General features: G+C 50.3%; 9 protein-coding genes across 9 annotated transcripts; 4 read left to right on the top strand and 5 right to left on the bottom strand.

The window, feature by feature from the left end:
- Nucleotides 1-1484: 1484 nt before the first annotated feature.
- GGI43DRAFT_64366 (SGNH/GDSL hydrolase family protein) lies at nucleotides 1485-3059 on the top strand. Its single transcript, XM_083210109.1, has 3 exons — nucleotides 1485-1952; nucleotides 2034-2098; nucleotides 2162-3059. Exons 1-3 carry the CDS (start codon nucleotides 1571-1573, stop codon nucleotides 2729-2731), a joined length of 1017 nt encoding a protein of 338 aa, XP_083060332.1. The 5' UTR covers nucleotides 1485-1570; the 3' UTR covers nucleotides 2732-3059.
- Nucleotides 2890-4819, top strand: GGI43DRAFT_64489 (WW domain binding protein 11-domain-containing protein). The gene is made up of 2 exons (XM_083210115.1): nucleotides 2890-3459; nucleotides 3525-4819. Exons 1-2 carry the CDS (start codon nucleotides 3387-3389, stop codon nucleotides 4331-4333), a joined length of 882 nt encoding a protein of 293 aa, XP_083060331.1. The 5' UTR covers nucleotides 2890-3386; the 3' UTR covers nucleotides 4334-4819.
- A 982-nt stretch (nucleotides 4820-5801) lies between these two features.
- Nucleotides 5802-7355, top strand: GGI43DRAFT_423275 (major facilitator superfamily domain-containing protein; the record flags this gene model as incomplete). The annotated part of the gene is made up of 2 exons (XM_083208221.1): nucleotides 5802-6312; nucleotides 6445-7355. The coding sequence occupies 2 exons, from the start codon at nucleotides 5802-5804 to the stop codon at nucleotides 7353-7355; spliced, it is 1422 nt and encodes a 473-aa protein (XP_083060330.1).
- A 657-nt stretch (nucleotides 7356-8012) lies between these two features.
- GGI43DRAFT_64414 (phosphopantothenate--cysteine ligase CAB2) lies at nucleotides 8013-9539 on the bottom strand. The gene is made up of 2 exons (XM_083210112.1): nucleotides 9059-9539; nucleotides 8013-8951 (listed from the first exon to the last, which is right to left on the bottom strand). Exons 1-2 carry the CDS (start codon nucleotides 9248-9250, stop codon nucleotides 8019-8021), a joined length of 1125 nt encoding a protein of 374 aa, XP_083060329.1. The 5' UTR covers nucleotides 9251-9539; the 3' UTR covers nucleotides 8013-8018.
- Nucleotides 9540-10325: 786 nt separating this feature from the next.
- GGI43DRAFT_64328 (acetyl-coenzyme A transporter 1-domain-containing protein) lies at nucleotides 10326-12396 on the bottom strand. The gene is made up of 2 exons (XM_083210105.1): nucleotides 10792-12396; nucleotides 10326-10712 (listed from the first exon to the last, which is right to left on the bottom strand). The coding sequence occupies exons 1-2, from the start codon at nucleotides 12177-12179 to the stop codon at nucleotides 10370-10372; spliced, it is 1731 nt and encodes a 576-aa protein (XP_083060328.1). The 5' UTR covers nucleotides 12180-12396; the 3' UTR covers nucleotides 10326-10369.
- A 748-nt stretch (nucleotides 12397-13144) lies between these two features.
- On the top strand, nucleotides 13145-14455 carry GGI43DRAFT_406769 (Cenp-O kinetochore centromere component-domain-containing protein). Its single transcript, XM_083206161.1, has 2 exons — nucleotides 13145-13275; nucleotides 13352-14455. Exons 1-2 carry the CDS (start codon nucleotides 13206-13208, stop codon nucleotides 14260-14262), a joined length of 981 nt encoding a protein of 326 aa, XP_083060327.1. The 5' UTR covers nucleotides 13145-13205; the 3' UTR covers nucleotides 14263-14455.
- Nucleotides 14456-14803: 348 nt separating this feature from the next.
- On the bottom strand, nucleotides 14804-15859 carry GGI43DRAFT_384389 (uncharacterized protein; the record flags this gene model as incomplete). Its single annotated transcript, XM_083203515.1, has 1 exon — nucleotides 14804-15859. One exon carries the CDS (start codon nucleotides 15857-15859, stop codon nucleotides 14804-14806), a length of 1056 nt encoding a protein of 351 aa, XP_083060326.1.
- Nucleotides 15860-18132: 2273 nt separating this feature from the next.
- Nucleotides 18133-19660, bottom strand: GGI43DRAFT_63497 (uncharacterized protein). The gene is made up of 2 exons (XM_083210100.1): nucleotides 19405-19660; nucleotides 18133-19286 (listed from the first exon to the last, which is right to left on the bottom strand). Exon 2 carries the CDS (start codon nucleotides 19277-19279, stop codon nucleotides 18422-18424), a length of 858 nt encoding a protein of 285 aa, XP_083060325.1. The 5' UTR covers nucleotides 19280-19286; nucleotides 19405-19660; the 3' UTR covers nucleotides 18133-18421.
- Nucleotides 19661-20479: 819 nt separating this feature from the next.
- GGI43DRAFT_64260 (uncharacterized protein) lies at nucleotides 20480-21850 on the bottom strand. Its single transcript, XM_083210104.1, has 2 exons — nucleotides 20631-21850; nucleotides 20480-20572 (listed from the first exon to the last, which is right to left on the bottom strand). Exon 1 carries the CDS (start codon nucleotides 21675-21677, stop codon nucleotides 20841-20843), a length of 837 nt encoding a protein of 278 aa, XP_083060324.1. The 5' UTR covers nucleotides 21678-21850; the 3' UTR covers nucleotides 20480-20572; nucleotides 20631-20840.
- Nucleotides 21851-21857: the final 7 nt, after the last annotated feature.

Here is a 21857-nt window from a genome sequence, read left to right as displayed (position 1 = left end):
ATCCCACAGTTGGATGCTGCTTGGATCACACCATGACCTGAAATTCGGCCATTTTTCAGCTGGCTTGGTAATGATTGACGGACCTGCTTTTGGCGACTCGCGTTCTCTTCCTCTCTGCCAGTGCATCCGTACAAAGTTCAGGAACTTGCTAACCGCGCATCGTTCCGTTATTATTAGGCCCGATATATCCTGGCTAGTCCTTTTAATTAGTAGTGGTGGAAAGTAGCACGCTGCCGTGACGATATGTCTCTCGCCTTGTCTCATCCTCCAAATGGCCATATCGGGCCCTGCATGCATATCGGCATCAGGCGATTGAACATGTCTCATCTCTCCTCCTCCAGCACGCACCATGGTGAGAGCTCTCAACGTTGGATGTCTCAGCCACCATCTGATCAAATCCATAAAGTACTGTTTGTGTTTGGCATTATACATTCGTGATTCAGCAGCCAACTAGTGATTATCCAGTGTTTCCGAATTGAGTTGGGGGCTGACCACTGGGCGTCTCAAGAAGAGAGAAAGCACATGTAATGTGGCCCTTTGGGCTAATAGTCCAGCCAACAAGAACTAAACTAAGTCAAATAACCTGACAGCCCGGCCATAGTCAAGCGCCACCAGCTACTAGTCGATCCAGTTGCCGGCCTGCTCGTGAACGCATAAGCTCCGACGAAACAACCTCGAGTTGCTTGATTGGGTCGAGCTGCCTTGCCGCAATGGACTCAAATCTGCTGTAGCACTCGGTTTAGATTACCGACGTAGCGTTATCTGCCTATTACCTTTAGCCGCCGGTTGCCATATGCTTGAACGCCCTATCTCCCCGAAATAGAGTTGCACGGCCACTGATAGATTGGGTAATCCATCAGATCGGATTGTCAGATTGCAAGAGGCATGAAACCCTGTTCAGCGAGTAGTGGAATGTGAAAGATCCATCGCGACTGACCCAAGGCCAATCTGATGACCAGCTATGACTTGCATGAAGAACTACTAGTAGTAGTGTATTTCGGGCCACTAAATTACCTTGAAAATTGGACGCATAAAAACAGAGCCTTTGTAGGTATTAGTTTCCGTTTTCTCAATGCCAGGCAGCGGAAGGATCATAGGCTATATGTACGTTTTCCCTCCCATGAGCAAAACACCCCATTTCGCAGTGCTTTTGTAATGAATATTGCCATTGGCATCTTATGTCATCAACAAACATCTGCCATTTTGACCCCCTTCTATTCAAACGTGAGGGCGTCTGCTTAGCGCTCTTGCAGCTGACGACGACACAGCTTACCGTTGCACACAATTGCTACTTCTTTTGTTTGGCCTATGACAGGCAGTCGATATGTTTAGTTAATACTCAACGGTTGCCGCCTAGCCGATGTCGATCCTTGCTCCATCTGTCAGTGGAGATGTGATTTGCTTTCAATGATGTCGATGAAACAAACAACCAGAGCGGCTTTTTTTTTTCTCTCAAGTCCTCTCTCAGTCAATTCAGAAAGATTTCATCCAAGACCACAGAGATATCTGTAGCTCACTGGAAAGAAAAAGTCCGTTCTTATGGGATAAATGTAAGAGAGACATTCATGATATGCATATAACAGAATGGAGCGCCACGACACCTTTCCCTCAATCCAGCTACTCTTATCAAACTGGGAGATTCGTCTCTCTGAAGAAACTCTGTTCGATCGCGATAGCAACGTTAAACCTATTGGCAGTTGATGCGTCGGTGATACAACCAGACGTATCACGGCAGCTCACAAGCCAACTCGTAATGAACGATAATACCCAAGCAATATTGGCAGTTCCCTTTCCTTTGATCTTCAAAAACACTCCGCCTGGGAAGGCGATCAAGCCTGGTACAGAGCTCCGAATTCTTCCAGTCGGAGACTCCATCACATATGGATTCTTGAGTGACCTGGAGGGCGGCGATGGAAATGGATACCGATTACGGCTTCGGGAGGACCTTTCGAGTAAGATGGAAGAAAATCTCTGAAGCTAGAGTCAACGGAGGCCATTGTGTTTTGTATCTGCTCGCTAACCAATATGTTTAGACGACATAGTTGTATTCGCAGGCAACGTGACTTCGTCAGTGGGCAACATGACTGATGGTTATTTCGTAAGGAAAGAGACCTTTCTTTGAGTCGTCAGCTAACTGAATGCTCGCCGCGTCATAAATCAGGCTGCCTGGAATGGCAAAACAATTCAGTACATCGAGAACAACGTCGGTCCATCGCTCGAGCAACGCCCAAACATCATCTTACTCCATGCCGGGACCAACGACATGAACCCGGACAGTTCCATTTCCACAGAGGGTAACGATCCTGTAGCTGCATCTCTGCGGCTCGGAAGTTTGATTGACAAGATGGTCGAGTCATGCCCAGACGCAGTCATCCTCGTTGCCATGATCATCGGGACCTGCAGAGCTGAGCAAGCTCCACAGACAGAAATGTTTCAGTCGCTGGTGCCCGGCGTGGTGATGTCGAGGTTTCAGGCTGGGAATCATGTGCTAGCGGTGGACTTTTCGACTTTTGCGCTGAGCAACTTGAGGGACTGCATTCATCCAACGAATCAAGGATATCAGCTGCTTGGAGATTATTGGTATGACTTTATCACGCAGATTCCACAGGGCTGGATAACAGAGCCTGTTGGAAACGATCCCAAGAGGCAGGGTAGTTTGGCTATGCATCTAGGCACGAATATGCCGTTGCTGGTGTTATTGGGCTTATTGTTTGTGCTGATGTACATGTGAAAAAGGCCTTTTCCATGTTGCTATTGGATGAGGCGACTATCCTGTAAATCATTCTGCGTTGTCACTTGTTTTAATTTGCATATTCTCTTGACATATTCTGGATATAGACAGCTTCATATAGATAGAATGCTTGTTTGGGAATGTATAGCATGCCGTATGGTTATGCGATTCTGAAATGAATGTTTGCATTCATACTTTCATTCCGAATGTAATTTTTGGGCGATAAATGCTGTGAAGCATCAATATTAGGAGCTTTCAATAATACGAACTCTCCAGAATAGACATGCAGGAAGAGAGTCACTGAATCTGTATGGCTCAACTGTCTTTGGAACCTTTAGAAGCAACGATAGTGACCTTGGTGGCGTGTTAGTCATCAGCAAGGCTCCCCAATAGCCCCGCTATGACCTCTACTTGGATCTTTAGCCTCCCCAAACTTGGAAAGCTTCAAAAACTCCAACTTCAAATAATTTCAACGCCAAACAAACCTGTCGCGCATTCGGTACCGGCATAAGCGATCCGAAAGAATCAGTGTTTCAAAGAACTCTCATCTCGAATCTTCGAATAAATCGACGACAATCAGACCAATTGCAGCAACAAAACGACAATCGCGAAGTCAGCCAAGGCAGCTGCACTTGCAGCTTCAAAAGCATAAACAATGCCAAAAGAGAAAAACTACAATCCTGTGCAGGCGCAGCGCAAAGCTGACAAGGCTCGCGAAATAAGAAAAGGTAAAATTTCAGAACCAAAACAGCAACTTTGCTAGGGCAATTTTGTAACAATCTTCTTCCTACAGGAAAGGCCGAAGCGCAAGGCCGTCGAGATGAAAAGCTGGCGCGCAAGAACCCAGACCGAATCCAGAAACAAATCGATGACCTCAAGGCTGTGACATCCGGGGGAGGAAAGTTGACGCGTCACGAAGAACAAGTCCTCGAGGGCCTGGAAAAAGAACTCAAAGCAGTTCGGAAAGCCAGAGATACGCTCGGCGACAAAGCGCCCGAGTTTGGCCGCTGGAGAAGAGATGGCGATGGTTCGAGATCAGGAGCGCTTGGTAAGCGGAGGCGCGGAGACGATGATTCGAGCGGCGATGAAGATATCCCCGACGACGTAAAGAGTATTCCTATGCCGAGAGACACGCCACCACCTATACCAAAGGCCGAAATGGACAAGTGGTACGCGAAGCGAAGAGCGAAGAGGGAGGCCGAAAACGCAGCTCGACGACGTGACGATAACGCGCGCGACGATGAAGCTGGAGATGGTCAAGACAAGGACTTCAAGGGCAAGGGCAGAGATAGAGAAGCGCAGAAGCCGGCGGTGGAATCCAAGACGGTGTATGAGGCGAAGCCAGTGGTGAGGGATCTGCGCCAGGAAGCCGTGTCTGCGTTTGTTCCCACCTCGGTACAAATGAAGATGAATAAGGGCAAGGGCCAAGGCGGACTGATGGAGCCAGAGGAGGCAGATCGGCTGGAGAAGGAGGGATACCTGAAGCTGGTCTCGGGCAGTGGACAGGATGGGGCCGAAGAAGATGAACAAGCCGATGCAGAGCGCGTGGCTTCATCATCTCGAAACGTCATGATGGAGGAGGTGGAAGATGAAGAAGCGTGAAGATCGGGATATTTTTGCAATCCTTCCTTCTCTTTTGCATGGTTTCGGCGTATCTGGTTAAGGATCACGGCATATCAAACGGAGTTTCTTGGGATGATCAAGGTAGTTAGCTGGCTGTGAGCTCACGAGTTGAGCATCACAAGGGAATGAATAGGTAGTAGCATGTGCAGCTTAGTCCAAACTTTGATAGACTGCAATGTCGAGAGCTATAATAAGCAATAGTATCAGGCCATTGGCCCCGTAGGCATGCCGGAAGCCGAGCTCCTTAGTCCAAGCTCCTCAGTCAAAGCTCCTTATTCAAAGCATGAACATAACATCTGATGAGGTGCTGCTGTAATCATAAGGCGAGATTCGGCACATGATTGGATGAAGCAACCAGCTGATCGGGTAGTATCCCGATTCCATAATGCTCCGAAAGCGCATTTTCTCACGCCGTCATCAAGACCCCTGAAAAAAGGTCATACCCAGCAAATTTTTCTCGCAAACTTGTCGTTTCGATGTAATATTTCTTGGTCATAGCATTTACCAAGCCAAGCTTCCAAATGTAATTTTTCTTAGTATTTTTTTCCTCTTCGTCTCCGCAATGGAGACTTCCGATAGGTGGAGCAGCCCGGAGTCCTCCGTCACCCGTCGAAAATGCTCCCCAATAAGCCACTAACCAGTTCTCTCGGCTAGGCGGGCGGATCTCTTCAGCTCGAATTAGTCAAATGTTTATTTCGAAACGGGGAATTGAGCAAAGATGCTTATTTGCAGTGTCATAGACCGTATAAGTCGTGACAAGAAGTGCGCAAAGGAAGACGAGTTTTGATTTTGAAGTCGCAAACAATCCCAAGAGTTTGGTAGTTTGCTCTTAGAAACAAAGCTGCCAAAGCCCATTTGATCCCAAAGAGGCTGAAATCAAATGGCGAATCCATCTTACCAATGGGTATTAGTAGGACTTTCATCTGTGAATAAGCCCATTGAAGCCATGCATGGCAAAGAGACCGGCAAGTGGAAAACACGAGGATCTCCTGTCTGGGCAAACTAGGGCCCTATGCCTGGGCGAGCCGTTGTGGAACTTGGTGGCCAGCAAATGGCAAGTTTCCATTACCTACACAGTCCACTGGCTCGGCTCCATTTGCCATGAATCTCGGGGCGCGAGGTTTCCACTCCGACGATGGCCTGCCGCCCCACGCCGAGTACGGGGTATTGAAAATACATGGAGAAAAAAAAAAGCAGTCATTATATATTAGCCTAGGGCGCCAGTTTGACATCTTGCGTGACCGGCATCAAATATTGCCTTTTCCCCATCTTGTTTTCGGCTTCTTTTTCTCCTTTTCCTTTTCTCTTCTCTTTTCAAGCCGAAACAACTTAAATTCTTCCGCTTCCGCATTGTCAAAGTCCCATCTAGTTGTCGATTGGCAATTGCCAGTCATTTTGCCTCTTGACTGGTTGTTTCACAGCGAAGAGTCAGAAGAAGCTGGGAAACATGGATGTCCAGCAAGTCAATTCAAGAGCAATTCACGACGAGATCGATCTCGAGTTCGATCACTCTGAAACATCGAGCGATGAAAACGACACAAGAGACCATGGAGAAAAGGGGGGCTCGGAAGCCGTTGATGAAAAGCACCAACCACAGCCGCAAGTCAACAGTGATTTAGAGCGGCAACAAACGACGAGATCCGCAGCATCTTATCAGGAAACGTATCCTGAAGGTGGACTCCATGCATGGCTTGTAGTAGCCGGCTCTTGGTTCGCCATGATCGCCTCCATGGGATTAATGAACAGTATTGCCGTCTTCCAGGCTTATACACTGAGCCATCAACTCAAGGGCACAAGCGAGAGCACCGTCGGTTGGATTTTCTCCATCTACACTTGGCTGGCCTTTTTCGGTGGCGTTTATATCGGCCCTGTCTTCGACAAGTACGGCCCAAAATGGCTTGTCGTTGCTGGATGCGTCTGTACTGTCGGTGCCTTGGTTGGCATGAGCTTCTGCACCGGTAAGTGATTTGATGGTGGTTGTTCTTGGTTACACTTCAATCTTGATACAGTATCCCGTTCTATCCCGTCCTGACGTATACATCATCACTCATCCTTATCGTGTGTGACCCATACTGACTCACAGCCCCCAGAGTTGTACCAATTCATCCTGTCATTTGGCGTCCTCGGCGGCCTGGGCACGTCGCTCACCTTCACTCCCTGCATCGCAGCAGTTGGCCATTGGTTCAAAGCAAGGCGCGGCTTCGCCACTGGGCTTGCATCGACGGCGGGTGGTATCGGAGGCATCATCTTCCCCCTCATGCTCACTGCCCTGTTTGAGAAGATCGGCTTTGGCTGGGCCACGCGAGTTCTCGCTCTGATATGCTTGGTGTGCGGACTTATTGGTATAACACTCGTCCGTTCTCGTCTGCCACCAGCCAAGAACGCAACGGCCCATCCCGACTTTCGCATCTTCCGACAGATTCCATTCCTGCTCACCACCATTGGTGTCTTTCTGTTGGAGTTTTCGCTCTTCATCCCTCTTACATACATCACAACTTATGCACAGTATAAGGGCTTTGATAGCACGTTTGCCTATCACTTGCTGCCCATCATGAATGCTGGCTCTGTGATAGGCCGAGCACTCCCTGGATACTATGCTGACGTTGTTGGTGCCTTCAACGTGTGCATCTTCTCCGTGGTCTTCTCCTTCATCTCGTGTCTGTGCGTGTGGCTGCCGCTGGGTCACACCAAGCCGGGGATCATCATCTTTTCTTTCTTGTTCGGCTTTGGAAGTGGTAACAGCATTGCCATTGCACCCGTATGTATTGGTCGGATGTGCAAGACGCAAGAATACGGCCGTTACTATGCCACAACGTATACTGTTGTATCTTTTGCATGCTTGATAGGCATTCCTATTGCTGGAAGCGTCGTGCAAGCCGATAACGGCTCTTATACAGGGCTCATCATCTTCACCAGCTGCATCTACATTGGCGCAGCGGCCATACTCATCCTTGCCAAAACATGGAAGCTTGGCTGGAAGAATTGGCTTGCCGCGTATTGAGAGAGAGAAAAAGTGCGAAACAAAAGTGCAATTCGTTTTTTTTTTTTTTTTTTTTTTTTTTGGTGTGCCGTTATATGGTTGATAATCTTATTGCAAGCGCATATATCGAGCACGACATCCTTTCCCACCACTCTCCTTTCCCAAAATCTGTTTTATTTGGCAACAGTTGTTATGGCTTAATACATTGAAAGATATCCAAATGGTTCGGCGCATGTTTTTTAGTTAATGAAAGAAAAGGCGGAGAGAAAAGGGGCATTTGACATAATAAGCTACTGCTTCACTTGCATCGCATATTGGTTTTTATAACAGAAAAGTAATCAAGGTCATCCAGGTCGCATATAGAAATGGTATAGGAAAATTGAAACGAAATGGAAAGAGAGAAGCGAGTAAATAAATGAAAATACTTTATATATGATGTTGATGGTTGCATTGCTTCCCAGTTTTTCGGTGGTATCATCGTGCTTATGGCTCTTTTATCGGCTCTTTTTATATACTATTCAAGTTTCGACGTTTTTTTTTTTTTTTTTTTTGTCGTTTTGTCAATATTTCTGTGATGTTTTGAATCCAGTCTGTTTTTCCAAAGCTGGTCTAATTGTCGAGCAGATTCTTCTTCTCCTTTTTTTGTTCTCTCTTTTTCTCTTCAAAAGTTAGTTCTTATCGGATCTATTGCTTTTCGATGCTCTTCGACTTTGCAATGTGCGCGTCGTGAAGTTCCGCCACAGCCGGGATAATCAGAGCTTCAATCTCTTCTTCTGGGTCTCCCTCTGGTGCTTCATCGGGCCGCAGTGGCCTTCCCTCGGCATCGCCCCAGCCGCCTTGCCGAGGCACACGAAGCCATCGATCTTCCCGGCCTGGAGCAACAAAGACGACTTCCCATTTGCGCGTTGAGAGGAGGTTGCCGACAACGAGGTGATGCTGGTACCGCTCAAGACTGAAGCGCGCCTTGTGAACGAGAATGCGGGGATCGGTCTCAAGCTTAAAACTGACAATCATGCCTAGCGGAGCCCAACCTTCAACAAGACTCTTGAGGAATTTGGGAACGGGGTCAAGATCAATAATGAGACGCTTAGAACGCGGCACACGAGGCGAGGCATCGAAATTGTCAAAAGTTTCCTCATCTTCTATCGGTGGTGAAGGTGTTTTTGAGTCCTTGTCCTTGGGGTAGAGTTTTTCAACAATGTTGGTAGACTGGATCTTGTGTTCTGAGAGGCGCTCCGGCGGGACAAAAAAGTCAGACACTGCTGCAGCGAGATAGAGCAATCCAGCTGAGCCAAGAGGCGCCATAAGCCGGGCCAAAGCGCGGAGTTCGTGAATATAATCGCCAATGGTAACAAAGGGCAGCATCAGAAGCGTATTGTCACGACGGGCACTCTGATACTTGCGTAGGACCTCAAGAATCCTATCAGAGTCACCGGGCCGGACGGCAACGCGGCCATCGGCATCCTCACTGAGGAAATCAAGCAGACAGTCAGTTGAGTGAGAGTAGTGGCGCGAATAAGGGAGCAGACTGAATTGGCGATGGAGGAAGATGACGGCATATCCAGCAGAGAGGAAATACTCGGCACTGGTGGCTCCACGAGTTCCGGCAGAGAAGTTCTGGTTTTGTCTGGTTAGCAAGGGTCTCACAATTGTTATAGTAGTTTGCTGTCATATTTGTAGAAGAAAGGAGATTGAAAAGAAAATATAAAAGCAGAGTAACATACGTCAATGAATCTCACAGTGTTCTTCTCCAGCGGAACCGTCGTTCCTCCCGAGGTAACAAGCACAACCCGTCGGTTCGCTGCCACATGCTGCGTAATGAAGGCCTCGGCCAATGCAGTATGAGCAGCCAATTGCTTTGGAGGAGGATTGGTTGAGAAGTAGGCATCCTCAGCCTGGAGGAATTCCGCAGACATGATTTTGCTGTGTGGGTATAGGTGGTGATTTAGAGAATGAAGAAAAGAGAATGTCTAGGAATGAGGTTGAAGATTGGAGGGTGGGATGCTGGTGTCCAAGGTGGGTATGTGGGATGGGACAGCAGATGGCGGGGTTTATCTGATAAGGAAAGCAGGCCTGTAAAAGCTCAGCTGTAGGCGTTGGCAGGTGCTATAATTTAGAAGGCAAGAAAACCTGGCTTTAGTGCAACGGGCGGCAGCTACGTTGCGTTGGCAGGTAGATGGAAAGTATTCTGTAGTTAAAGCGAATATTGATGATGGAAAGAGAATAAAGATAGTTGGAATCAACAAACCCGTCAGCAGCTTCTTTTTATCATGTTGAACCTGTGCTCACAACTACGAAGCAGCTCCCATCCCGGCGCGACATATTACAATCGACGGGCCAATCGTATTACACGAGTAGAAACGCCAGAAAGATTCGGGGCAATGGAACAAGATGAATCTGGTTGGGTTGGGCTATCTGTCATACGTAACATTTGAAATCAATCACCATGACACAGAATATGGCAGCTCATTGCCTGTTTCTGTATAGTCGCTCACAACTGTTTGAATGCTTGAATCTCGTATTAGTATTCGCAGTAGCTACCCAGTTCCAACGTATAGTCGCTCGCAGCTGTTGAATGCTTGAATCTCATAATAGTATTCGGAGTAGCTACCTAGTTCCAACGTATCGTCGCTCGCAGCTATTAATGTTTGAATCTCGTATTAGTATTCGGAGTAGCTACGTCTTTCTGTATAGTCGCTCACAACTGTTGAATGTTTGAATCTCATAATAGTATTCGGGGCAGCTACTTAATCCAACAATGTTTGTTCCATTTCTTCGTAAATACTCGCCGAGTCCGAGATGAGTTGCCCAATCCCCGAGACCTCCGAACTCGCTTTCATATAAACCCACTGCCAGATGACTCTTTTCATTCCGCTACAATTTGCACTTTATGCATGAAACTAAACACAAAAGCTGGGAAAAAGAATTATAGTAGTCACACAGTCTAAGTGCTAATCTATATACATCCAAGTCATCAAAAAGTATTACCCATTTGCCATATCTCATCGCTTTCACTTGTTGTCCTCCTTTACTATTTATTTGCTATTTCTACCTTCAGCAGCCAATCTCCACGCTCTCAGTGGCAGGCTCTGCAAGTGCAGCACCTTTGGCTTAATATACCACACAAAAGTGGCGATGCCAAACAAGACACAGAGGATGTTGACGGTGTAATATCCATCGCGAATCGTCTCGCAGGTTCCGCCGCCGGCAATGCACCGCTCCTTTTCGCCCTGGATGGCGCATGAGAATGCTTCCGTAATAAGCGGGCCCTTGAGGTTCTGTGATGTCTTTGAGCCGGGATGGCAAGTTGCCACGGTAAAGGAGTCTACCAGTTTCAGGACAAAGTATCGAGGGAACGTGCCGCCAAGGTTAGAAACGCTGTAAAAGAAAAGAGATTTCGTTAGCAAGAGTAAAGAATAAAACTTCAAAGTAAAGAGGAAATTTAGCAAAGACTCACGTTGCAAGGAGTGTCATATAAGTGCCTCCAATAACCGGATCCGAAACCTTGGCATGGAACGCCGAGACGGCCACAAACATGATGGTGTTGGTAAATGTCGAAAATACATGCTCGCCAATAACGACCAGGAGATACCACGTCGTCACGCCCTCGGCGGGGAATATGGCCACTGTCAACTGCGCAATCAGCGCAGCCAGCAAGCGACCAGCGAAGCCCCAGCACCACAGCCGCATAGGTGAGTACTTCTGAGACCAAATACCGGCATAGTATCCAACGCCAATTTCAAAGGGAAAGTCGATGAGGACAGTCAGGGCCATGTTCTCCTTGCCGAATCCCAGGTCGAGCAACTTCAGGTTGGTGACACCGTCGTTGGCCTGGAATCCAATCTTGGCAATCAGGTGCACAATGATGATGGTCTGGACGTTGCGCAGCTTGAGAATGCCCCACATGATGCGGTAAACATCCCAAACGCCGTCCTCGTTCTGCGACTTCTCCTCGCGCTTCAGCAAGCCCAAGCCAATGGTAACAATGATATAAGTCCATCCCCAAAAGGTCAGGTAACCACCGAGAGAAACGAGTCCCTCATCAGAAGGAATCGAGCGGAAATATTTGTTGGCAAAGTCGGAGGCGTTGAGGGCGAGGAAGACGGTGTAAGACATGAAGTGGCCAGCAGTCAGGCCCACGGTCTGCGCTGTCGAGGCATACGACACGTTTCCAGGTGTCAGTAGCGTGAGAGCCCAGCCATCGACGGCAATATCCTGCGTGGCGCACATGAGCACCAGGAAGAACCACCAAAGCATAAAGGTCCAGACGGTGGGACCATCAGGCTTGCCAATCTTCTCCATCATATCCTCCACGTTGGATCCCAGCCACAGCATGCCGAAGCCGGACAAGAACTGAATGGGCACGATCCATGTCTTCCGTCGACCAATCTTGGAGCTCCAGACGGCGTCGACAAAGGGACTCCAGAACAGCTTGAGAGAGTATGGGTATGACGCCAGACTAAAGGTGCCTATTTCGCCATATGACATGTGGTTTTTGAGTAGAAAGGGCACGGATCCCATGGCAAGACCCATGGGGATGCCCTGCAAAAAGTAGAGCAAGACGAGCAGCAGAAAGCTCCTCTGGTCCTGCGCAGGAAGTTCGAAGAAGCCGACATCGTTGGCCGTCGGCGTCTTGGGGACGGGGTCGTCCAGAGTAAAGGACTCGCGCGAAATGTGGTTCGCGGTGATGCTGTCCGAGTCCTGGTGTGTCGCGGTCTTGCGCCGCATCTCAACGCCGTTGCTCATCTTGCCGTTGCCGTTACCGTTCGCCTCCCGCTTGAGCGAGAGGGAGGGAGGCCGCTTTGATGTCGTGGGCGACTGAGGTCGTCTTGAGCGGGCACCCATATAGGAGACGGTTGAGCTCGCTCGTATCGGGTCGGTGGCACAGGGGGGTGGTCAAGGGAGAGTCTTGCTTGTGTAATCTGCGCGTCTCGGGTCGTCGGCAGTGCTCAAGAGCACGATAGCGAGCGTGAGGAACGAGCAAGGGCCTGGCTGTCGCTGGCTTGCTGTTTCGGTATTTTATAATTCAAAGCAGCTTTGCTTAAAGTCGCATATAAATGGTAGAGGCAGTCGAGGCTCTAGTAACCAAAAGAATGGCTGTCGAAACGAACAAAAAAAAAAAGTTGCGATGAACGTGGAGCGCGTTGACCGACTAGAGAGCGATGCAGAAAAAAAAAAGGCCCTTGGCAGCGAGAGAAGGAGAGTAAAAGCGGACCAGCCAAAAAGCACAGAATCGGCAATTTCTAGCGAAGCATCAGAAATATCGTGCTTGTGGCAGCGATGAGGGGAAGAATCGAAGTGATGCAGAGCCAGAGCCTGGATGAAGTTGCCGGCTCTTGGTCCGTGATTTTGCAGCTACCGTGGCCTCAAGGGTCTTTTTTGGACCGTTTTGGACCGGCGCGGCTTACACACACAAGGCGTTGCCACTGGACCTCCAGCCTGGAAATAGCGAAAGGCGTCGCTCAAACAGAGTTTTTGGCGGCGGCCCCAGAAATAGTCGATGCAGCCCTCTTTAGCGCACTTCAGTCAGTGGCTGGCCGTCCGGAAAGACGCATTTAGGCTGCAAGTCGGCCCCATAACCTTCGTATTGGACCGCTGTGATTCAGCGCCGTGGGGAAGATGCAGCGGGCGGAACGAATGAGATCCTCGGGTCCCTGCTTTGCCCTGCCAGGGGCACCCTTCAGCGCCAATTTGCGGGGAGGGCCGCTGATTTGCTGCTGTCAGTAGGCGCGACTTCGGGACCTCGCTATCTTATCTTATCGGGCGAGGCTGTCATCGTCACTGTGCCGCCGAGAACGTCTCATCAAAACAACAACGGTGCATCTTTGACGCGCGACAACAACCGCCCAATCTCGTCCACACAAGGGAAAAATGGACGGCGCAGAGGGTGAAGCGCAAGTCAGTCCTCTTGACAAAGAAATTACATCTCTCAAAAAACAAGGTTCGTAAACTATTCTATGCGCGCTGCCCGCAATCGCAAACAAAATAAACAAAAAGCTAATCAGCTTCAACAACAGCCGCCAACCTCCGCAAAACCCTCAGAATCGAATGCTCCACCATTCTCTCCAACCCTTCCATCCGCGATGCCCTCCTCTCTTCCCTAAATCCGCCGCCAACTCCCAAATCCGCTGCCCTACGACCCCGAAAGCCCCGAAGGACATCCATCGACCGCGACGAGCAGCGCCTCCTCACCCGCTCCAAGCAACAAGAGGCCTACGACCAGCAATGTCTCTACCGCATCGCCGCCTCCGTCACGGCCTTTAAAGTGCGCGACCCGGATCCAAACGCCGTCGACGGCGGGCACGTGCTGGGCCTGCGCTTCGAGGCCATGACGCGCGGCCAGTTCCTGCAGCCGTACTACGTGATGCTGAACCGGCCGTATCCGGATAACCGTCAGTTCTTGCGCGTGCACCGACACACAGTGCCGCCAGCGATTCCTCTGTCAGGCCTAGCAGCGCGGTTTTTGCCCGGGCCAAAGAAGCAGCAGCAAGAACAAGAACAGCAAGCCGAAGGAAGAGGAGACGACTCTCCATCACCTTCATCACTACCACCACAACACCTCAAGCAAGACCTCGAAAGATTTGTAAAGTCTCTCAGACGGGAAATCATGCGCTACCACAACAGACTGGGCGTGTCAGCAGACCTACGACGCAGCCTGGGTGCACATAGTAAAAAGACGACAACACCACCAAATGCCATCGTCGACGTCAGCATCGCCGACACAGAAGCGAAGCAGATCCGGCTGACGTGGGCCGACGAGCGCAACGGCCGCTTGGTCATGGACGACGACGGGAAAGTGGTCAAGTTTGTGGTTTTTGGCGCCGCCGAGAGCAGGGATTGGGAAACGACGAGGCAACTCGGAGACAGCGAGGGGCGGGTCGAGGATATTGCCAAGATGCTAGAAGAGTATGCGTCAGGGACGTCATGATAGGACGTCATGGTAGATTTTTGTAAACATAAAACCATTTTGCATGGTATCTTTTTAGGGACAAAGGCGTTTTGAAAAGGAGACAGAGTTCAACGTTTAGCATGGCGCTCAGGTTCAGAGGAGACAGCATATATATTATACCTCATTGTTTTAGGATTATAAATATTAAACCATCATCAAGATTGAAAACACTAGTACTCTAAGATTGTTACGGCTCATCGTGTATCGATCAAAGCATAAGGACAAGAATCAATTCAATCACTATCCTGTATCATTGAAGCCCGCCCAATATACCCCCTGCGCTCTAATCCACAACTCCATACTTCTACTCCACCGCCATAACCATCTGATAAGAATAGAAATTAAGTATATGCTCAATAATGAAAAAAGAAAAAAAAATCTCAGGCGGTAGGCTTATTTTCCTCCACCAGGCGTGCCATAAACTCATCAAGATATGTGCAGTCCCTGGACCGTTAAAATACAACTGCGATATACGACCGCCTGCATCGTACTATATGACGATGCTATTGTTTTTGAAGCTTTACAAGAAGAAGGCAGCAATGGCACCAGCGACCAAGGCCATGCTGACGCCCTCAGTGCGGCTGACAGCACCGCTGACTGGAGGAACGGTGGTGTTGCCAGTAGGGGCTGGGGGAGGAGCACCAGGAGCAGTTCCAGCAGGAGGAACGCAGTAGGCCTCAGTGCAGCCACCAGCAGGGCTGGAGGGAGAAGCAGCGGGAGCGGAGTAGACGGGAGCAGGAGCAGACTGAACGGGAGGAGTGTAGGCCGAGGTAGTGGGAGGAGTGTAAGCGGGAGCAGAGCTGTTTCCAGGCACGGGGTAAGCCGGGACGGAAGAGGCAGCAGGGGGAGAGTAGGGGGGAGAAGCAGGAGCAGTGGTGCCAGCCGGAGAAGACTCAGCCGGAGGAGCGCTGTAAGCCGGGGCCGAGTTGGAGGGGGCCGGGTAGCCGGCAGAGCCAGTAGGAGCACTGTAAGCCGGAGCGGTCTGGGTGCTCAGGGTGACGACGGCGGTGTTGGTCGGCACAGGAGCAGAGTAGGCCGGAGAGGAAGCTGCCGGAGGGGGGTAGGCGGCAGTGGAAGGAGCCGCGGTGTAGCCAGCAGTCTTGGTCTTGGAAGCCTCAACCGGGCAGATGGTGGTGGTCTCGGGGATGACGACCGTGGTGACAGTGCTGTGGTGGCCGTTGGCGGGGCAGTTGGTGATGGTGGGAGCACAGCTGATGACGGTGTGGATGGAGGTGACGCTGACGGTGCTCGTGGTCCAGACCTGCGCAGCCTGGTCGGTCTTGCAGTTTTCGCCGCAAGGGTGAACCCAGTGCCAGTCACCAGCGGTTTCGTCATCACATTGATCGATCATAACACCGTTGTGAGGGGGGTGCCAGACGTTGACATAGCCAGCGGGAGGGGCAGACGAGGGCTTGTCCGCATCGGCTTCGGGGAGAGTAAGGCCCTCGGGCAGGTGAAGGTCGAGACCAACACCGAGGTTGATGATATCACCAACATTGACGTCGATGCCCAGGTCAATCAGGCTGTGACCAGCAACGGCGGTGGCAGCCGAGGCAGCGAGAATGAAAGACTTCATTGTGAATAATGATAGAAATGAACTTGACTTGGAGTGAATGGACGGGTCAAAAGATCCCAAAATGTCAAACTGAGAAAGAATGTATGGGTGAGAAACTGTTGCAACAGAGGCTTGCTGAAGAAAGAAAGGGTAGAAGAAGGATCAGACATCTAGGGAGATGAGTCGCTGGTCTTAAATATCCAGCCCAGCCCAGCCTGGGTCCATCGAGATGATCGCGTTTGCCGCTCGTTTGCCTTCATCCACCATACACAAACCCCCATCTTTCGTCCTCGACAGCTAGCCACTTCCCCCTGGCCTCACGAATCGGCGTCTCCATTATTGCAAACATGCGCGTGGAGTGGCTGGGCCATCAGGAAATTGGAAACAGAGACAGTGGCAGTAACACCGCAGGGAGCGAGCAGCGTTGCATCCTCCTACCTAGGTCCTAGCGAGCGAAGATCAGATACACGGTAATAACAGCAGTGGCCGATCCTGACGCAGTACCCCGTACATGAGCGGAGCATGGCATGGTGGCGGTGATGGCATCAGGCTGTGTCCGGTTTGAAAAAGTGTTCAAGCGCCTGCAGTATCAAAGTCAACACTGGGTTTGTCTTCCTCCCATTTTGTTATTCGTATCACCAGCCTCAATGTTTATTATAAGAAAAGCAGCATAGAGTCTCATAGCAGGGAGATGAAATTTTAGACTCAAGATAATAGACAAAGGCCGGACATTGAAGCCCTTGCATGAACCAGGCCCATGACAGACGTCTGCCCCGTGGTCGTGCAGATCGGACGCTGTACCTGCGCTAGTGGAAGGAGAAAAGAGCCTCGCTTGAGAAGCACTGCACATCACTCTCTCTAGCATGAGTCCTAGCGATGTCAAGTGTCTCCTCCCTGCTTTTCTCTGCCCCTTTTTCTGGGTTTAAGAAATGCCGGAAACAGCATTGTAAGCAGCTCTCGCTTTGATATTCTTTGAATACGGCGTGATAAGAAGCAAAGACAAGATATCTCTGTACTACTACTTCAAGCATGTCTTCTCTCAACTTGCGTCTGTGTAGTCAATGAAGCCCCTCTTCATTGGGCTGTTATGAATTGTGGTTCCACGCGGGGTGGGCTAGGCCCGGCTTTTGCACAGCTTCCGGCCGCCACCAGCAGCGGCTTGGAAGCACGAACCTCGTTAAGCTTGTTTAACCAGGGCTGTCATATCGTGGCGTGGTGTGGTGTCGTCGTTGGTTTGTTGCACAACGACATTGAGACAAAAAGACCCTGTACTCGTGGCTGTCTCAGATCTAAACACACGTTGTGGCTTGAGTTTGCTCTCTTTCGCCCTTCTTGTTGTCTATTTTACCCTTGCTGTCGCCCATCCACAAAACGCTGTAGCAACTGTCAATCGAACAGGTAGGCCCACACGCCCAAGAAGCCAGTTAATTTCCGCACTTCGATTGACCAGTCTATGCGGAGCTGGCTCTAATGTAAGACGGCTATCACCTGTTTGACCAAGCTAAATATGGCAACAGAGGATACTTCGTACTGGTCCGGGGAAAAAACAAAGGCGTTTAGACGTGAAGGGGCCAGAGCGTGAAGGAAACAGCGAAAAAGGCATCGATATCCAAGGACCTCCCGGACATCTCCACCCATTGTGGGCAAAGGTTGGTCTGTGCCATCTCAATTCATGCCTAGTTTGCTAGTGTGCCCACAGTGAGCTTCCCAAATAGGCCATTGTTGATCGTTTTTTTTGGACAGGCAAGATGAGTGGGAGCGTTGACAGAACCGAAAGGAGTTGAATATTACCTATAGGCCTAGTACAAGAGGACACAAATAACAAATAGTATTATGCCGAATGGCTTGGAAAATCCGTTTAGTAGGTAATTTGATATGCTTTGTAGAAAACTTTGTGAAGATGGAAGTTGGATGCAGAATACCAAATTCAAAGTGTATAGAGCACTGCTAAGCAGCGATGATACTTTCACCCCAAGTCTCATCAATGTTGGTCTGATCGGCAACATTGACCATTCGTAATTCACGTCAAGGCATATCCTTGATGTGAGGCGTCACTTCAATCCTCATTATAGAGTACACAATAAGCTTCTCTTTTAGAGAAATTCTCCTTTCGATCCTCATAGAGATGACGAATCAATGCCGGTTAAGATTTCATTGTCTGCTGGTATGCTCGTATGCCCATATGCCTGTATGCCTATCGGAATAGGTCGAATCTCCACTCCGATGATCGGAATCTCGGTAACCCTTCTTCAGACATGGCATAAAATGGCATAATTTTTTTTTATGACTTGCCTTCTTTCTTCTTGTGTGTATGCACCACTGCTGCCTCATTCCGGCAAGATTAAGACGTATTACCATCGCCTCTTCAAAATTATCTATTCTTCCCCAGCAATGCCGGATAACCTCCAAAGGTGAGGAAGTAAAGAGATATGGGGCAAGTGCAGAGAAGCTGCATGCTAGAGCAAGCGAGAGGCCAAGGTTAGGCCAGGGCAAGGCGTGGCAAGGGCGTGGCGGGACGGCAGCCAGGGAACTTTTGCTCGGTGAATGCGAAAAGCGCTTTGCGCGTGTCTCATCTTACCCTTCTCACCAGTCTAGAGGCTGCCTCGATGCAGGTGGAGGAAGCGGAATAGTGCTAGTGCCAGCAGTGGCTGCGTCGTCTGCTGCAGCCTCCATCCTCGCATCGCCATCATCGCCATCGAGTATAGACTGATCAATCTTCCACAGCCTGACCTGCTCGTCGACGATGGCGGTCCACTTCCTTATCAAGGGGTGGGCTTTTGCCACATCAGGGAACAGCACTTCATCGCCATTGCCATCCGGCTCGACGTCGTAATTCCAGTTTCCATCAGGGGCCCAATAGTCTGGGCTAAATATCTTGGGTACGCTCAACTCTTCTCTTGCCTCTGTCAGCAACTCGGAGGTTGCCGTTGCAGCTGCTGTGCTTTGTCCATCTTCGCTACCGGCTTGGCCGCCCAGCCTATTCTTCAGAGCCTCGTCGATGCCTTCTAGCGTGCCGAGCAACTGGCCTGCAGCCAGGCCAATCGTAGCCCCGAGACTGAAGCCTTCGTCGAAGCCAGCCTGGACGGTCTGTTCCTTTGCCGCCGAGATGCCCTCTCGGTACCCTGCAGTTGCGTGTTCTGTCTCCAGCCGCCGCATATCAGATGGATGACGAGGGCTTTCAGGCCTGTCTAGAGACGTGACGACATCAGCGGCCGTTGACAGCGCGGCGCCATCGCCAGACACCGGTACTGATTCAGATTCAGGGCCAAAAACATCGTCCAGAGAAAAATACATGCCACCAGAGCCAGAGCCAGAGCCAGAGCCAGAGCCAGAGCCAGAGCCAGAGCCAGCTTCTGGCGCCATCGCACCGCCGGGACCGCCTCCGCCTCCCTGTCCGAGATACTCGTCATCCATCGATTGTTCGACCGAGCGAAAGTGCATCCTTTTGCTTTAGAGAAACGTAATATACATCAGCCTACGGGAAACACAAAAAGAAAGAGTACGGTAATGGGTACGGCAGGTAGGCAGAGAGCACTTTGTACTCTCCAAGAAAAGGCACGTCGTACCTTGGTGGTGATGGTAGTTACGTATATTCGTCTGCTCTCTGCTTTCTTTCTCTGCTCTCCTTCCCTCGCTCTTCCTCTACTCTTTTCTCTCTCTACCTTTCACTCCCAGTGTGAAGCTTGAGCGAGTAAGTGGGTTTCAGACCGTTCGGCAACAAGCAAGCAAGCAAGCAAGGGGTATGACGCTGTGCTTCGATCGGTTCGATCTTGTCCGCTGGTTTTGGATGTATCTTGGCGGGCCGCAAATTCTCTCTGCCGCCGCTTGGAGCTTTTTTTTCTCCAGCTAGGTAGCATTGTTCCGTGCTAGCATCCGTTCGATTCAGCCGCCCATGCTCTGCCCCCCTGCCTCATTAGTCACTCACTAGTCCAGTGCCAATAGCTTTTCGGCCCTGGACTACGACACAATAGGGCGGTAGTGGTGTACGAATCCTACCGTACGGCTGGTTGTCGGAGGCACTGTGCCCAGTTGCACGCGAGCCTTCCTGGAACGCAAGGCAATCAGTGCAAATCTTGTGAAGCCTGCTATGATCGCGTTCCACGTACAGTGCGAAAAGGTAGCAAAGTCCAAAAGCTGCCCTGCAGACTCACCCTCCCTTGCTGCCACAGAGGTTAGAGCTGCTCTCGAGTTGTCGGTGACACAAACTAGGGGAAAAGAAAAAAAAGAAAAAGAGCCTTTCCTTCGACACCGCCTCTCGAAGAGAAGATGTTTGCCGCCCACAATCCTCCCCTTCCTTCACCTCTCTCCCTTTTTGATGTTTTCTAATCTCCTCACGCATTTTCCCCTCCTAAACAGCCCTTTAGCCTTTGAAGCATAGTTGGGGGAAAAAGGACAACAAAAAAAAGTCCAGAAAATGATGCCACCTTGACGTAGTTGGCCGACCTCTCAATATCGCATTTTCGTCTACACTCTGGTACCTTGCCTTGCATACACGGCTGTAACCTGTAATATATGCTGTATGTATGTATGTGCTGTCATATCAGATATTCCTGTTTTTTTTTTTTTTTTTTTTTCCTTCCAAAGATAGGGATCCCGTTATCTCGGTTGTTCCCCTTATGATAGCATCGTCCACTCCCAAGGCTGGCTCTTGGTATGCACGCTGAGAGAGGCTGTCTCGCTTTTTCTCTTTATTCCTCAATTTTTTTTTTCCACCCCAAATCTTGAGACGTCTCTCTGGAGGCCATGTCGCGTCACGACACCAACAGAGAGACAGACGTGCACTCACATCGGCGTACCTCCGGAACAAAAATAGAGCAGAACCTGAACTCAAGTCTTGCCACGTATTCCCTACCCTCCCGGATTCCACCGTTTCCATTAATCATCTGCACCGCCTTGCCTTTTGGCGGTCAACGAATGGGCTCCGCAGCAAAAAATCGCCCATGCATGAGCTGTTTATGGCGCATGGCGTCAATTCTCATGTCAAGGCGGTCAGAAGACGCTGTCAATGCAATGCTTGCTTGCCCTGTCTGCCTGCCTGCCCCTGCTGCCTTGCCTTACCCGCCTTGCTTGTTTTTTGCTGCTTGTTTTCTTTTTTGGCCCCGGTTGCCTGCGTGCCTGGTCCTTGGGATCCAGCCAAGTGTCCAATCGCATTATCGTCGTCCACCTCCATGATGACCATAATACCAACATCACTAACACCACCTCCATCACCACCTCCATCGCTTCCTGTAAGAAGCCACGGTCTCGTCCAGTCTGGATCAGTCACGCTGCTTGAACGGTTAAAGCTTTTCGTCATCTGGAAGGATCGCTGGCCCAAAGAGAAGAGAAAGCCGGGCATGGATGGATGCAGCGCCACGACAGCGCAGCGCGCTCGCTCACACCAACACGTCGAGGCACACTCCAGGGCCAATAGTTTCATCCGGTTGCGGTGAGAATGAAGCAAATCATGCAGTCCCTGATGAGTTGTCCCACGTCTCATGTGGTCAGGCCAAACAACGCTTGCCGAGTTTCTCTCCATCCCCATCACATCACAGCCTAGAAACGGTAGAACCCAACGGTAGGTCCCAGAAGGAGAAAAACCAAGACTGCCTGAGCGGCTGAGACGCGAATCGAGCCTATCACGGACTCCATCGACCCGGCGGATCGGACCCCGGCCCCACTGCAGGCCATGAAGCGGAACGACGGCGGCCCTCCATGTGGCTTTTCTTACATGTACGTGTATGTACGAAGGCTCCGTAAGCTCCCTCGTGATCTCGCGTCTCTCCAGGAGGACCACCGGGTACCCAAAAGTGGTATCAAGAAAACGTGCCAGCAGCTGAGTCGTCGTTCCCGGCCCCATTTCGATGTACAGACAAGGCAAAAAGGAGCCATCCAGGCATGAATGCTTTTACAGCTTGCATCTGCCATGCCATGCCATGCTGTGTTGCGCTGTTCCTGTGTCTGTGCCAAGATCTCTGGTCCAGTGTCGAACCAGAACGCCATACGCTCATCCAAGGGTGGATTCCGGAGATTTGCTTTA

Source organism: Trichoderma evansii (genome assembly GCF_050947405.1).
Source record: "Trichoderma evansii strain SZMC 28006 chromosome Unknown GGI43scaffold_11, whole genome shotgun sequence".
NCBI classification, from domain to species: Eukaryota; Fungi; Ascomycota; class Sordariomycetes; order Hypocreales; family Hypocreaceae; genus Trichoderma; species Trichoderma evansii.
This window is presented reverse-complemented; position numbering and strand designations above follow the sequence as displayed.